A 14,628-nucleotide genomic window follows, 5' to 3' on the forward strand; every position below is an offset into this window, starting at 1 on the left:
GTATATATACATATATATAAATGTCTGCATTCTTTTTCTCCTTTCTTGTTTTTCTTAGATCCCCTTTTCCCTTCTACTCTTCCCCTCCACCCACATCAGCCTCCCACCCTACCCCCAGGGTAAACATGTTAATCACAGCATACGTTCCTGTTCAAATATTTTTGGTGCTCATATAATTGTACACACACACGTGTGTATTAAATAAATGGGGGACTGGCTTTTGTTTATTCACACAAGTGAGATTAATATCCTATATACGCTTTTCTACATTTGAGGAATCTCCCTTGCCATCCGACATCTGAACCCACCTGCCAAGGTAGGAGACGTAAAAAGATGTAAGTTTGGTCACTGGTTTGGGAAGATCCCCTGGAGGTGGAAATGGCAACCCACGCCCATATTCTTGCCTGGAGAATTCCACGGACGGAGGAGTCTGGCAGGCTACGGTCCGTGGGGTCACGAAGAGTTGGACACAACTGAAGCGACTAAGCACGCATGCTCCTCTGCCATCTGACAAAGCTCCAAGTTATCGATCGTGATGGCTGCTGAATACCCCATAGTGTGAGTGGAGCACTGTTACAGAACCAGACTCTGATCCCCTGTGCACAGTAGAGTCAAGCTACTGACCCCAGGCTTTGGTGAAGGAAAGCACAGATTCATTGCAGGGCACCGTTCAAGGCATCTGGGACACCTAGCTAACGCTTTTGAGCTAGCTAATGCTCAAAAAGCCTGAACTCCCTGATGGGTTTCAGCAAAACATTTTTAAAGACCAGGTGAGGGAAGGGAGTCTCAGGGTATGTGATCTAGTGCACAGTTCTCTAACTGGTTGATGGTGAAGTAACAGAGTGGTGTCACTGGGGTTAAAATTATCAATCCTTAGGCTCCAGTAGGGCTTCCCTGGTGGCTCAGATGATAAAGAATCTGCCTGCAATGCAGGACCCCCAGATTCGATCCCTGGATTGGGAAGATCCCTTGGAGAAGGGTATGGCTGCTCACTCCAGTATTCTGGCCTGAAGAATCCCGTGGACAGAGGAGTGTAGCAGGTTGCAGTCCATGGAATCACAAAGAGTCAGATAAGACTGAGCGACTAACACTAGGCTCCAGGAGGTGCTCCTGATCATCAAGTAGTTAATTTCTTCCATTTGGTGGGGGTTTTCATATCTATAAGACAACACAGGAAATGTGCATCTGCTATCTATCTACTACTACTTCAGAGAGGAGCTAAAGGGGATATTAGTGAAGGACAGGGAAGCCTGGTGTGCTGCAGTCCATGGGGTCACAAAGAATCAGATATGACTTGAACAAGAACAAAAAGAGGATGTGGGGGAGGGGATCTGTCCCAGGAAGGCCCCATGAGGTCCTGCTTGGTCACGTCACTGTCTCCTTTACTGCACACTACCAGTGTCTGCCGGTTGGTTTTCCATTTTCAGTCACTGTAAATAATGCAGCAGTAAATAGCTTGCACATATGTCCTTTTATACTTTTATTTCTATTAACTTATTTATTTAATAATGAAGACCCTAAAATATTTGAAAATCATCTTTGCCATGTATTCACATATAAGGGCTTCCCTCGTAGCTCAGTTGGTAAACAGTCTGCCTGCAATGCAGGAGACCTGGGTTCGATTCATGGATCGGGAAGATCCCCTAGAGAAGGAAATGGCAACCTACACCAGTATTCTTGCCTGGAGAATCCCATGGACAGAGGAACCTGGCAGGCTACAGTTTATGGGGTCACAAGAATCAGACACAACCAAGTGACTAAGTGCAAACACACACACATACATAAGGAGGCCAGAAAGGCACCCAGGAGAATAAAAACCCTGGGAACAGAACAATGGACAAATGTTTCATTTTTTATATTTCCATTTATGTTGTCACATTATTCATAGGGCAGATAAAAACTGTGTTACTGAACACAAGTTCACTTGCCCTACACAAAGTGAAGACAAAACAAACCGAAACACTGAGTTTTGGAGCAGAAAAAGGTTCGTTGCAGGGTCACACAAGGCTAATGGGTGGCTCATGCCCAAAAGGAACCCAAACTCTGATGGGTCTCAGCAAAGCATTTTTAAAGAAAAACTCAGGAAATATGCATGAGATACTATTATGTGGATACTTCAGAGAGAAGCTACAGCAGAGGAGATGAAGGGGGAGTCTCTCCCAAGAAGGCCCTATTAGGGTTTGCCCAGTTACAATTGGAAGGAAATGAACATATCTGATTTATGTGTGAAAATCCTATAATTGTAGGAAAGAAAGGGACCTTTGGGCCCCAGCAACAAGATAACAGGGAACCAAGTCAGAAACGGACTCTCCTTCTAAATAGCTCTTTATTCTTTAACACACCTTGATCTGCTCAAAGCCTTTCCGGAGTCCTGGACAGTTGGGGAAATGGGGACAGAGTTGTATCTGCCCTTACAGTGACCACACAGCTCATCACCAGAAGGGACAGCACATCAGAGAGAGACCAGATAAAAAGCTGCACTTGCTTGGTGCCTCAGCTCTCACAGACCTAACTCCACCTCTCCATGACTCAAAAAGATACTTGCTCTCTCTTCCATGACAGCCTCAGACCAACGTGATGAAAGGCATGTGGAGTCTGGAAAAGCCGGTCCCCAAGAATTTTGCTTTTGAGAAGGTTCCATGGAGACCAGAGAGGGCAGAGGCTTGTACACTAAACCCCCAGCTCAACTCCACAAATCTTGAGTGTCCCTTACATGCTAGGTGCGATCTAAGTTTCTAGGGGATGGGCAAAACCAAAAGCTTCATTTGTGTTTATGTTTCAGGAAGCTGCCAGAAGATCTTAAATAGCAAGCTACGCAATGGGAAGGCAAACAGAAGAAATCACTTATCTCAGATATCAGGAGTGACGCAGAGCTTTTAAGAGCTCTCAGAAACAATGGGCCCAAAGAAAGCAAACCCTTATGAGCTTACCACTAAGCCATTGACATCAGCAGATCCACTTTATGGGCTATCATTAATTCTCACACCAGTCATTGTTTTTAGCACTTTATACAATTATCTAAAACAATATTTCACCAACTTTGACTCTAACTCAAGCATTAATAATCTGAGGGTGTGAGGAAAAATATCATATGACATCTGTTACATGCGAAATCTCAAAAGAAATGATACAAATGAACTAATTTGCAAAATAGAAACAGATTCACAGACTTACAGAAGGAATTTACGGTTGCCAAAGGGGAAGGATGGGGGGAAGGGATAGTTATGGAGTTTGGAATGGACAGGTAAATACTGCTATATTTAAAATGGATAATCAACAAGGACTTACTGTATAGCATAAGGACTCTGTTCAATGTTATATGGCAGCCTAGATGGGAGGGGAGTTCGGGGGAGAAGGGATACATGTATGTGTGTGGCTGAGTCTCTTTGTTGTTAACCTGAAACTATCACAACATTGTTAATAGGCTATATGGAGGCTATACTCCAATATAAAATAAGTTTTAATAAAAGATAAAAAAAAGAATCTGAGGGTGTGTTCAGAATAGACAGGTTCCAAGGAGCATTCAAGAGCGCTCAACCTCCTCACCTCGGGTGCCAGGATCTTAGGAAGCGGGAAGACCAGGCAAGAGCAAAATGCAGTCAGATTTGACATAGAGAGGGCTTCCCTATTAGCTCAGTTGGTGAAGAATCCACCTGCAATCAGGAGACCCCAGGTTGATTCCTGGGTCGGGAAGATCCGTTGGAGAAGAGATAGACTACCCACTCCAGTATTCTTGGGCTTCCCTCATGGCTCAGCTGGTAAAGAATCCGTCTGTGATGCAGGAGACCTGGGCTCAATCCCTGGGTTGGGAGGATCCCCTGGAGAAGGGAAAGGCTATCCACACCGGTATTCTGGCCTGCAGAATTCCATGGACTGCTTAGTCCATGGGGTCGCAGAGAGCTGAACACGACTGAGCAGTTCTCACTTTATTCCACTTCACTTGACGTAGAGAACAGACTGCTGGTTGCAAAGCAGGAGGAGAGGAGGGGGAGAGAAGGATCGGGAGTTTGGGGTTAGCAGATGTAAACTGGTATATATAAGATGGATAAACAACAAGGACCTACTGTATAGCACAAGGAACTATATTCAATGTCCTATGATAAACCATAATGGAAAATAATATGAAAAAGAATATATGGCGTAAGGAGCAGTGTGTTATTCACTCACTCATGTCTGACTCTTTGCAGCGGTAGCCAGCCAGATTCCTCTGTTCAGGGAATTCTCCAGGCAAGAATACTGAAGTAGGTGGTCATTCCCTTCTCCAGGGGATCTTCTCTTCCACATTTCAGGCAGATTTTTTTACCATCTGAACCACCATGGAAGCCCCATATATGTGTGTAACTGAGTCACTTTGCTGTACAGCAGAAATTATCACATTGTAAATCAACTATTGGCACCCCACTCCAGTACTCTTGCCTGGAAAATCCCACCGACAGGGGAGCCTGGTAGGCTGCAGACCATGGGGTCTCGAAGAGTCGGACACGACTGAGCAACTTCACTTTCACTTTTCCCTTTCATGCATTGGAGAAGGAAATGGCAACCCACTCCAGTGTTCTTGCCTGGAGAATCCCAGGGACGGGGGAGCCTGGTGGGCCACCGTCTATGGGGTCGCACAGAGTCGGACACGACTGAAGCGACTTAGCAGCAGCAGCAGCAGCAGATCAACTATACCGCAACAAAATTTTATAAAATAAAAAATGCAGTCCAATTTGGGACTTGACTCTTAGCTTGAGAAATCCAGGCATTTCCAGGTGGAAAAGCTGCTTCCTTTATTGAAGGGGAAATTCACATTTCTGCTTTGATAATGTCTTTCTGTAAAAGGGGCTCATGATGAATATAACAAAACAGAAATAGACTCACAGATATATATAGTGGTTACGGGGCAGGGGAGAGAGCGAAGGGAGAAAGGGCAAGAGAGGGGTAGGGGATTAAGAGTTACAAACTAGAACTTCCCTGGGGTGATCCAGTGGTAAAGAATCTGATTACCAATGCAGAGGACACGAGTTCAATCCCTGGTCTGGGGACATCTCACATGCCTCAGGGCAGTTAAGCCAGTGCCCCACACCTACTGAGCCCACGCTCTACAGTAAGAGAAGCCACTGCAATGAGAAGCGCGGGCACTGCGACTAGAGAGTAGCCCCCACTCCCTGCAGCTAGAGAAAGCCTGCAGGCAGCAGCAAGCTGAAAATAAAAGAAATAAATACATGAAAATGCATTAAAGAGATACAAACTACTATGTATAAAATAAATAGGCTACAGGGACATATTGCACAGCACAGGGAATATAGCCAATATTTTATAACTCTAAATGGAGTGTATCTATAAAAATATTTAATCACCATGTTGTACACCTAAAACTAATATAATGTTGAAAATCCATTGTACCTCAAAAAAATAAAAATATAAATTAAAACAGGGGCTCACGTTTTGTTTACACTGGACACAGCAATGAACAGGAGACACATGCCTCCTGCTCTTAGGCAGTTTTACTAACTAGCTAGGAGATCCTAAGAAAGTTTCCCCCCTGCACCTTGGTTAGTTGACATCTCAGTTTTCCGTCTGTCAAATGGGGGACTTTCTCAGGGAGCCTCCCGAGGGTCCACAGACAGGTGGTATTCATTCTGAAGACACCAACACAAACAGCTTTGTTAAAATTGCTCCCCACACCCAGGTAGAGGGTGTTCTGCACGCTCTGTTCTGACATCTCATTACTGAACAACTCGTGACCATGTGCTCCAGCTCCGTTTTTAACAACCCAGGCCAGGACTACATCTCTGGGTCAGAGTCCTTCCATAACAACAGTTTTAAAAGTGACAGACCCTTAAAATATCCACTACCTTCTCACCTAGTAATTATACTTCTGGGAATCTAGCCTAAAGAAATACTGCAAAAACAGATAGGAAAGCAAAGATTTATGCAGAAAGATGTTCATTGCTGCATTATATTAAATGCCAACCAGAAAGAAAAGTGGAAACACAAGCTGCAGGGCAACTAAGCCCGTGTGCCACAACTTCTGAGCCTGAGCTCCAGAGCTGGTGAGCCACATGAAGCCCAGGAGCCTGGAGTCTGTGCTCCGCAACAAAAGAGCCACTGCAGTGAGCAGCCTCCACTCACAACTAAAGAAGGCCTGGGCACAGCAGTGAAGACCCAGCACAGCCAAAATGAAAATAAATTAACTCTAAAAGAAGATTTTGAAGAGTAAACAAGTCAAAAAAAAAAATGGAGACAGCATTAAAATGTATTTGGTATGATTGTAGTCTTGTGTGTGTGTATATATACCTCCCAGAGGTATGGGGGTCACAAAGAGTCAGACACGACGGAGTGACTAACACTCCCACTTTTTTCACTTTCATAGTTTTGGCAATGAATTAGTCACAGGTACAAAGAAAACTTAAGCAAACTGAAAAAAGATACTTATTCTGAGGAAATTTAATATGGTATAAAACATGATTTGACTGTCAGGAAGATCTCCTGGAAAAGCAATGGCAACCCACTCCAGTACTCTTGCCTGGAAAATCCCATGGATGGAGGAACCTGGTAGGCTACAGTCCATGGGGTCACAAAGAGTCGGACACGACTGAGCAGCTTCACTTCACAAAGTAAGCATTAAACATTTATCTAGTTAAAATTTATTGAGAGGGTAGAAAAGTGTGGAGAGGAAAAATGCTGTATAGAAAGCTGAGTCCCCTTCCTTTATAGCAGCAATTAAAAACTAAACTTGAGGGACTTCCCTGGTCCAGTGGTTAAGACTCTATACTCCCAATGGAGGGGGCCTGGGTTTGGGAACTGGTTCCTGGTTAAGGAACTATATCCTACATGCTGCAAATATGTGTTTGCATGCTGCAACTAAAGATCCTGAATGCCACAACAATGACTGAAGATCCTGCATGCTGCAACTAAGACCCGGCACAGCCAAATAAACATTAAAAAAAAAAAAAAACTAAATTTGAGAAACGGCCATACCACCCAAAGCAATCTACAGATTTAATAGGATCCCTATCAAATTACTTGTGACATTTTCCACAGAATTAGAACAAATAATCAGATTTCAGTGTCAATAAATAAAGTTTTATTGGAACACACACACACACAAAAAGAACAAATAATTCTAAAATTTATATGGAAGTAACAAAGACCTGGAAAGAGTCAAACATGACTGAGTGACTGAACAAGAAAGATCCAGAATTTCCAAAGCAATCCTGAGGAAAAAGAATAAAACTGGAGGCATAGCCCTCCCAAATCTCAGACAATGTTACAAAGCTTATGGTAATTGCACCGGGACAACCCTGAGGGATGGGATGGGGAGAGAGGTGGGAGGGGGTTCAGGATGGGGGACACATGTACACCCATAGCTGATTCATGTCAGTGTATGACAAAAACCATAACAATGTTATAAAGTAATTAGCCTTCAAGTAAAATAAATAAATTTATTTATTTTTAAAAATAGTGTGGTATTGGCACAAAAACAGACATATGGATCCATGGAACAGAATAGAGAGCCCAGTAATAAACCCACACACCTACCATCAATTAATCTTCGACAAAAGAGGAAACAATATACAATGGAGAAAAGACAGTCTCTTCAGCAAGTGGTGTTAGGAAAGCTGGACAACCATGTGTAAATCAATGAAGTTAGAAAACTCCCTCATATCACACACAAAAATAAACTCAAAAGGCTTTATTGACTTAAATATAAGACAAAACATTATAAAATCCCTAGAACAGAAAACAAACAAAAACATTCTCTGACATATATGATAGTAATGTTTTCTTAGGCAATAGAAATAAAAACAAAAATAAACAAATGGCACCCAATCAAACTTGTAAGCTTTGCATGGCAAAGAAAACCACAAACAAAATTAAAAAGCAACCTATGGAATGAGAAAAAACATTTACAAATGATGTGACTAACAAGGGCTTAATTTCTAAAATATATAAACAGCTCATACAACCCAATATCAAAAAAACAAACAAACCAATCAAAAAATGGGCAGAAGACCTACATGTATAATTTTCTAAAGAAGACATACAGATGGCCAACAGACATAGAAGTAGATGCTCAACATTACTAATTCTTAGAGGAATGCAAATCAAAACTACAATGAGATATCACCTCACACCAGTCAGAATGTCCATCATTTAAAAATCTACAAATAATTTTCATTTCGATGTTTGGCAAAACTAATACAATATTGTAAAATTTAAAAATAAAATAAAATTTTTAAAAAAAACCTACAAATAATAAATGCTGGAGAAAGTGTGGAGAAAGAGGAACCCCCCACAATGTTGGTGGGAGTGCAAATTGGTGCAACCACTATGGAAAATAGCATGGATGTTTCTTAAAAAACTAAAAATATAATTGTCACATGCTCCAGCAATCCCATTCCTGGGCATATATCCAGAGAAAACTGTAATTCAAAAAGATAGATGCACCTCTATGTTCATAGCAGCGCTATTCACAACAGCCAAGGCATGGAATCAACCTAAATGTTCATCAGCAGATTGAATGGAAGAAGATTTGGTGCATATATATGATGGAACACTACTCGGCCATAAAAAAGAATGAAATAATGCTATTTGCAGAAAGATGGATGGACATAGAGATTATCATACTAAGTGAAGTAAGTCAGATAAATAAAGACAAGTACCATATGATATCACCTATATGTGGACTCTAAAAGACGACACAAACGAACTTATTTACAAACCAGAAACAGACTCACAGACATAGGGAACAAACTTATGCTCACCAAAGGGGAGCAGGGTGGAGGAGTATGAAATTCGTAAATACAAGCCACTGCCTATAACATAGATAAACAACGAGGTCGTTCTTACAGCACAGGGAACTGTATTCAATAACCTGTACTAAGTAATAATGGAAAAGCATATGAAAAGAATATATCAATACATATGTGGGTATGTAGATATGAATCTCTTTACTGTACACCAGAAACTAACACAACATTGTAAATCAACTATCCTTCAACTTTTTAAAAAAGAAATCTAAAACAGAAAGATCAAGGAATTGTAGTATAACCTGTTATTTAGACATAAGGAGGCAAATGACAAGTTAAGAGCTAAAACTTGAAAGTGGGAGGTGGGAAAGGAGGTATGTGACACCTGGGGATGTCAGCCTGGGGACCGCTCTTTTCATAAAAAATCTAATGATGATATGCAGACATAACTGTGATTTTTTTGGTTAGTTTTGGGGGTTTTTTTGGCCACATCTCATGGCCTGTGGGATCTTAGTTCCCCAACCAGGGATTGAAGGCCCAGGCCCCAGCAGTGAAAGTACTGAGTGCTAACCACTGGGCCGCCAGGGAATTCCCATGTTTGATTTTTTTCATTAAAATTTTAAAATATGAGAGGCATTCATGGCAAGTGAGAGGATGGCACACCTCAACAGCCAGGTAGGGTGGATTCAAGGGGTAAGTATAGGGGGTGAGGGAGACACCTCGGTGGGTTGAGACAGGAGGGCCCAGTGTCCCAGGGGAGAGGGAACATCCAGAATGGTTGAACGAGAGGTCCTGATCACATCCTCATCTTTTATCTTACCCACATTCTCATTAGAATGGTCACTGGGGGGACTTCCCTGGTGGTCCAGTGGTTGGAAATCTGCCTTACAGTGTGGGGTATGTGGCTTTAATCCCTGGACAGGGAACTAAGATCTCACAAGAGAGGAGCAAGTGAGCCCATGCACAACTAAGACCCGACAAAGCCAAATAAATGAAAGTGAGAGTGTTCATCGATCAGTCGTGTCCCACTCTTTGCGACCCCATGGACTGTAACCCAACAGACTCCTCAGTCCATGGAATTCTCCAGGCAGGAATACTGGAGTGGGTAGCCATTCCCTTCTCCAGGGGATCTTCCCAACCCAGGGATCGAACTCAGGTCCCCTGCATTGCAGGCAGATCTTTACCATCTGAACCACCAGGGAAGCCCAAATAAATAAATACTTTAAAAAAAAAAAGAACAAAAGGTCATTAGGTAGAGTGGGAGAGATGAACAGCAAGAGGCCTGTCCCAGGGAGAAAGGAAGGTGGCGGTGGTTGTGGGGATGAAGAGGAGGGCATGGGTGACAGATACTTCTAGGGGACTCATTGACACTCAATTCACTAGCTGAGGGGAATGAGGAAGAGAAGAAAGTTAATAGGAATGATGAGGGGAAGCAGATTGGAAGAAGAAAAATCCAGTCCTAACCTTGGACACCACCCCCAAGACAGAAGTCTCATCCTCTACCATCCAATACCAAAATCCTGGTGCTCAAAGGTGAGGAGCCAAGGGGTAGAGTTAGGAGCTCATACGTGGGAGTCTTTGGGTTAAAATACCTAAAAAGATAGAGCTGTATAAAAGAAAGACGGTCTTGGCAGTCCAACAGACCTGAGCCACAGTCATGCCACTTAGTGTCTGTGTGACTTTACTCTCCAAGATGGGCCTGACTACACCCAGCTCACCCAGTTGCTGGGAGACAGTGGGAGGAAAGGGCTGCTGTAAAACCCTCACTCAGCACCCAGCAACATAAGCAAGCCAGCTCCCAGCCTGCATCCCAACTCCCACTCCTACCCCACAACAGCCTGGAGGTCGTCTAGGAACACCATGCAAGCTCTTTCACTTGGCTCTTTCCTTCCTCCCTCAGGCTGTGCGGTCCCAGAAGATTCCTCGGAGGCACCTCCAACCCCATATCATCACTTCAAGAATGGAGACCACACAGAATTGTTGCATTAACCAGAAATTCAGCTTTATTAGCCCACCACCAGCAAAGAGGGAGGGAAGGCAGCTGGGAGCCGCATAGGGGGAGCAGGAGCCAGCCCGGGCCTTCGGGCGGTGAGCCTGGCGGGTGGGCAGGCGGGAGGGCAGGCGGGAGGCTCCAGGAGAAGCCGCTGAGGGCTTGGAGCTCTGGGCCGGGCAGAAGCCGGATGAGCCCTCCTCCTTGAGGATGGACCGGGTCAGCCGACCAGAGGAGGACGGGAAGGAGGAGGTGAAGAGTGTGGGAGAGAGGAGAGGAAGTGAGAAGGGCACTGGGAGGGCCGAGGGCTCAAGGGTGGCCGGGACCCTCAGGAGCCTTACCTTCTCAGGAAGCAGTTTTGGCCAGACTGTTTCTGGGAGGAGAGGCTGTGCGGGAGAAAAGGCAGAGCAGTCAGGTGTGCTGGGAGCAGCAGGGGCGGGGCTGAAGTGCCCAGGGGGTCCGGGCACTCACTGGGCGTCCTCGCCCTCCAGCAGGCGGCGGTAGGTGGCGATCTCCTGCTCCAGCCGGGTCTTCACGTCCAGCAGGATCTTGTACTCCTGGTTCTGCTGCTCCATCTCGCAGCGCAGCTGGGCCAGCTGCTCCTCCAAGCTGCAGATCTGCTCCTGGATCTGGGCCAGCTGCAGGCAGTAGCGGTTTTTGGTCTCCTCCAGGCTTTTCTCCAGGAATGCTTTCTGTGAATGGGAGGGAGAGAGAGAGTCAACAGAGGTGATCATTGTTGACCCCCTAAGTCTCTGGGCACGTGTCCTGAGAGGTGCATGGATTTTGACTTCAGCTGGGCTGCTGATGAGCCAGACAATGTGGAGAAAAGTTATTCCAGGGTTGGTTCTGGGCTTTAATTTCTCTGTCTATATAACGGGTGCAGTGATCCCTCCAACCCACTCCTGGGAAAAGAGGAGGAACCATGCGGTGGTAGGGTTCCATTACAGGGGGTGGTGCCATTGCTGGCGATTTGGAGACTGGGGCTGTGCCCTCCTGGTCCTTCTCACCATGCAGAGCTGGGACTGCAGCTCAACCTCCAGCCCCTGGAGCACCCGCCAGAGCTCATTCAGCTCACTGCGGCTGTTCTGCATCAGTTCGCTGTTAAAGGCCGCTTCTTTGTTCAGCTCCTCAGACTGAGACAGGAAAGAACAGAAGGTGTAGAGTGCTCCAGAGGCCCCCTGGCTGGGAAGTCTGGCAGGAGGGCTGAGGACCCACATCCCACCTTGCTCAGGAACCAGGCCTCAGCGTCCCTGGGGTTCCTGTCTGCTATCTGCTCATACTGGTCACACATCTCATTCAGGATGCGGCTCAGGTCCACACTGGGGGCGGTGTCCATCTCCACGTTGACGTCCCCACCAGTCTGATTCCGCAAGGCAAGCATCTCCTAGGAAGGGATGTGAGGAGGTGCTCAGCTAACCCCTTCCCTGGCCCCAGGTGCATTTGCAACCCCATTGGACCTGCCTCCCTGCACCAGCAGCAACCTTACCTCCTCGTGGTTCTTCTTCAGGTAGGCCAGCTCCTCCTTCAGGCCTTCGATCTGCATCTCCAGGTCAGTCCTGGCCAGGGTCAGCTCGTCCAGTACCCCGTGCAGGCCATTGATGTCAGCCTCCACACTCTGGCTCAGGGTCAGCTCATGCTCATACCTGGCAAGACAAAGGTCAAGGCCTCAAGGTCCATCATGAGGCTTCTGAGGCTCAAGACGTGCTCATCCTCCTGGCTGGACAACCCCACTGCTCGCCCTCTGCTCACTTGGTCCTGAAGTCATCAACCGCCAGCCTGGCATTGTCAATCTACAGAAGGGGCTGTACATTCTCTATGGTGGCCTCGATAATCTGCAGAGGGGATGAAGGACAGGTCTGGTTAGCCAAGGCCCTGCTTCTCAGAAGTGAACAGCAAAGATGAGAGAAAGAAGCCTCCCCAGTCTTGAGAGCTGTCTAGCTGGTAGGTCAGGCTTTACACCCCCAGTCAGCCTCAGGTGCCTTCTCCACCGAGCTCAGTGTGTGGGGGTGATACAACCACATATCCCCCACCACATCCTGGGCCCAAGCCTGAGAGAAGCTGAATCCAAAGAAATGCTTGCATGAAGTAAGAGACTCAGGGTGCCAGCCCAGCTCAGACACCCTGATGTTGAAAAAGGACCCTCTGCCACCAAGTCTAAGTGGCCTGTGGTCACTCCTCAAAAGCAGGCTTCAGTCTCCCTCTTTGTAAAATGGAGACACTAGCAAGTGTTTTTCTAAGGGCCACTGCAGCCATGATCTCTATCAACACTCCACCACCAGAGCCACCCACCTGGCCAACCCACCTTGTTCCTCAGATCCTCAATGGTCTTGAAACAGGGGCTATAGTCGCGGGCAGGCCTGGGCCCCTGACTCTGGTACCAGTCATGGATCTTCGTCTCCAGCTCCCTGTTGGCCTCCTCCAGGGCGTGCACCTTGTCCAGGTAGGAGGCCAGACGGTCATTCAGGCTCTGCATGGTGATCTTCTCATTGCCAGGGAGGAGGCTACCATCGCCACCACTGTACCCTACACCAAGGCCACCCCCATATCTTCCAACCAAGCTGCCACACAGAGCCCCTCCAAGGCTGCTGCTGAGGCCACCACCATAGCCGCCCCCCAGCCCGCAGACAGCCCCGGAGGAGTAGCGAGGGGAGCAGGATACGGACAGGCGCCCATAGGCGCTGGAGGCCCGGCAGGAGCTTCTGGATAGGACAGAGGACACGCAGCTGGAGCCACCACCGATGCAGCTAGAGCCCTTCACGGAGCTGGAGGAGGTAAACTGGTGGCTGCAGGTGGTCATGGTGAGAAGCGAGAAGAGCAAGGTGCTCAGGGAGGCCAAGAGGATGCTGAGGCGGCCTCGAACACAGGAACATTTACATGCATGTGAGGAAGGCGGGGCTCCCCTCCGGATTTCATCACGCCGGGTCCCATCCAACGCCCTCTCTGGATTATTCAGCCCAGGGTCGATGCACTTCACTCTGTTCTGCGCTGAGCTCCCACCCAGCTTTTGTTTTTTTTTTTTTTTTTTGGGGTAGGTGTGGAGCCAAGAGAAAACACACCAACTCGAGTTGGTGGTGACTCAGGCTAGGCGACAAGGATCTGGCTCCCGTCCTTAGAGCCTGAGGGGCCAGCAGTGCCCTGGCACAGGCGACTCTGGGGTGACTGCATCCCCGGGTAGTGAGTCAGGCCATGGAAGGACTCCCTGCCCCGTGGTGACAGCCTTGGATGAACGGCCTCAGTGATGCTGTCCAGGGGCTGTCTCAGGAGACAGCTGTGGGATCCTGGCTGTGGACAGGAGAGCTGGGTTCATGGCCCTGCTCTGCTGTGCTCGCTGTGTGAGCTTCTTCCTTCTATGAGCCTCAGTAAAGTGATAAGGCTGGACTGGGCAATCTCAGTTCTAGTTCTGAAAATTCTATGACTCTTTCCCTTACTGGATTCAACTTCAGTTTCGGGGGTTGCTTTTGAGTCCCCAGGACCTCCTGGAAGTGGTATGTACCATGAAACCAGTACATGGCAGCTTGAATCCCTGCCCTGACAAGCTACATGGCATAGGCAATCCTTTGGTCTATGAGCCTCTGGGCCTCAGTTTGCTCATCTGTGAAAGGAGAGGACATACCACTAGCCACAAAGGAACATGCATGAAAGACCCCGCTGGCCCCTCCCTAGTGGCCACCCTTGCCCCCCTCCAGTCTCCCCTTCCTTCCTTTCAAGCCCAGCTACCCCTCACCTGCCCCTTCTCACCTACCTCTGTGCTCCGGCACCTCCCTCCCTCCCCCTGGCCCTCCCCTCTGCCCCCTTGCACTCCCACCCTTTGAGCAGCACCCTCCACCAATGCCTTGCTTCACCTAATCGTGGGTACCCACCAAAAACTGCAGTGGGAAGGAGTTCCCACTCTGCTGCTGGTCC

General features: G+C 47.1%; 1 protein-coding gene across 1 annotated transcript; it reads right to left on the reverse strand.

Annotated features, from left to right (window-relative positions):
- Positions 1 to 10,840: 10,840 nt before the first annotated feature.
- Positions 10,841 to 13,522, reverse strand: LOC102281884 (keratin, type I cytoskeletal 16). The gene is given in 7 exon segments (XM_070388851.1): positions 10,841 to 11,111; positions 11,197 to 11,417; positions 11,733 to 11,858; positions 11,948 to 12,109; positions 12,212 to 12,368; positions 12,475 to 12,557; positions 13,028 to 13,522. Coding segments are annotated over 7 exon segments (1,293 nt in total). The 3' UTR covers positions 10,841 to 11,062.
- Between the last annotated feature and the right edge of the window lie 1,106 nt (positions 13,523 to 14,628).

This window comes from Bos mutus, chromosome 19 (assembly GCF_027580195.1).
Source record: "Bos mutus isolate GX-2022 chromosome 19, NWIPB_WYAK_1.1, whole genome shotgun sequence".
Taxonomy (NCBI): Eukaryota; Metazoa; Chordata; class Mammalia; order Artiodactyla; family Bovidae; genus Bos; species Bos mutus.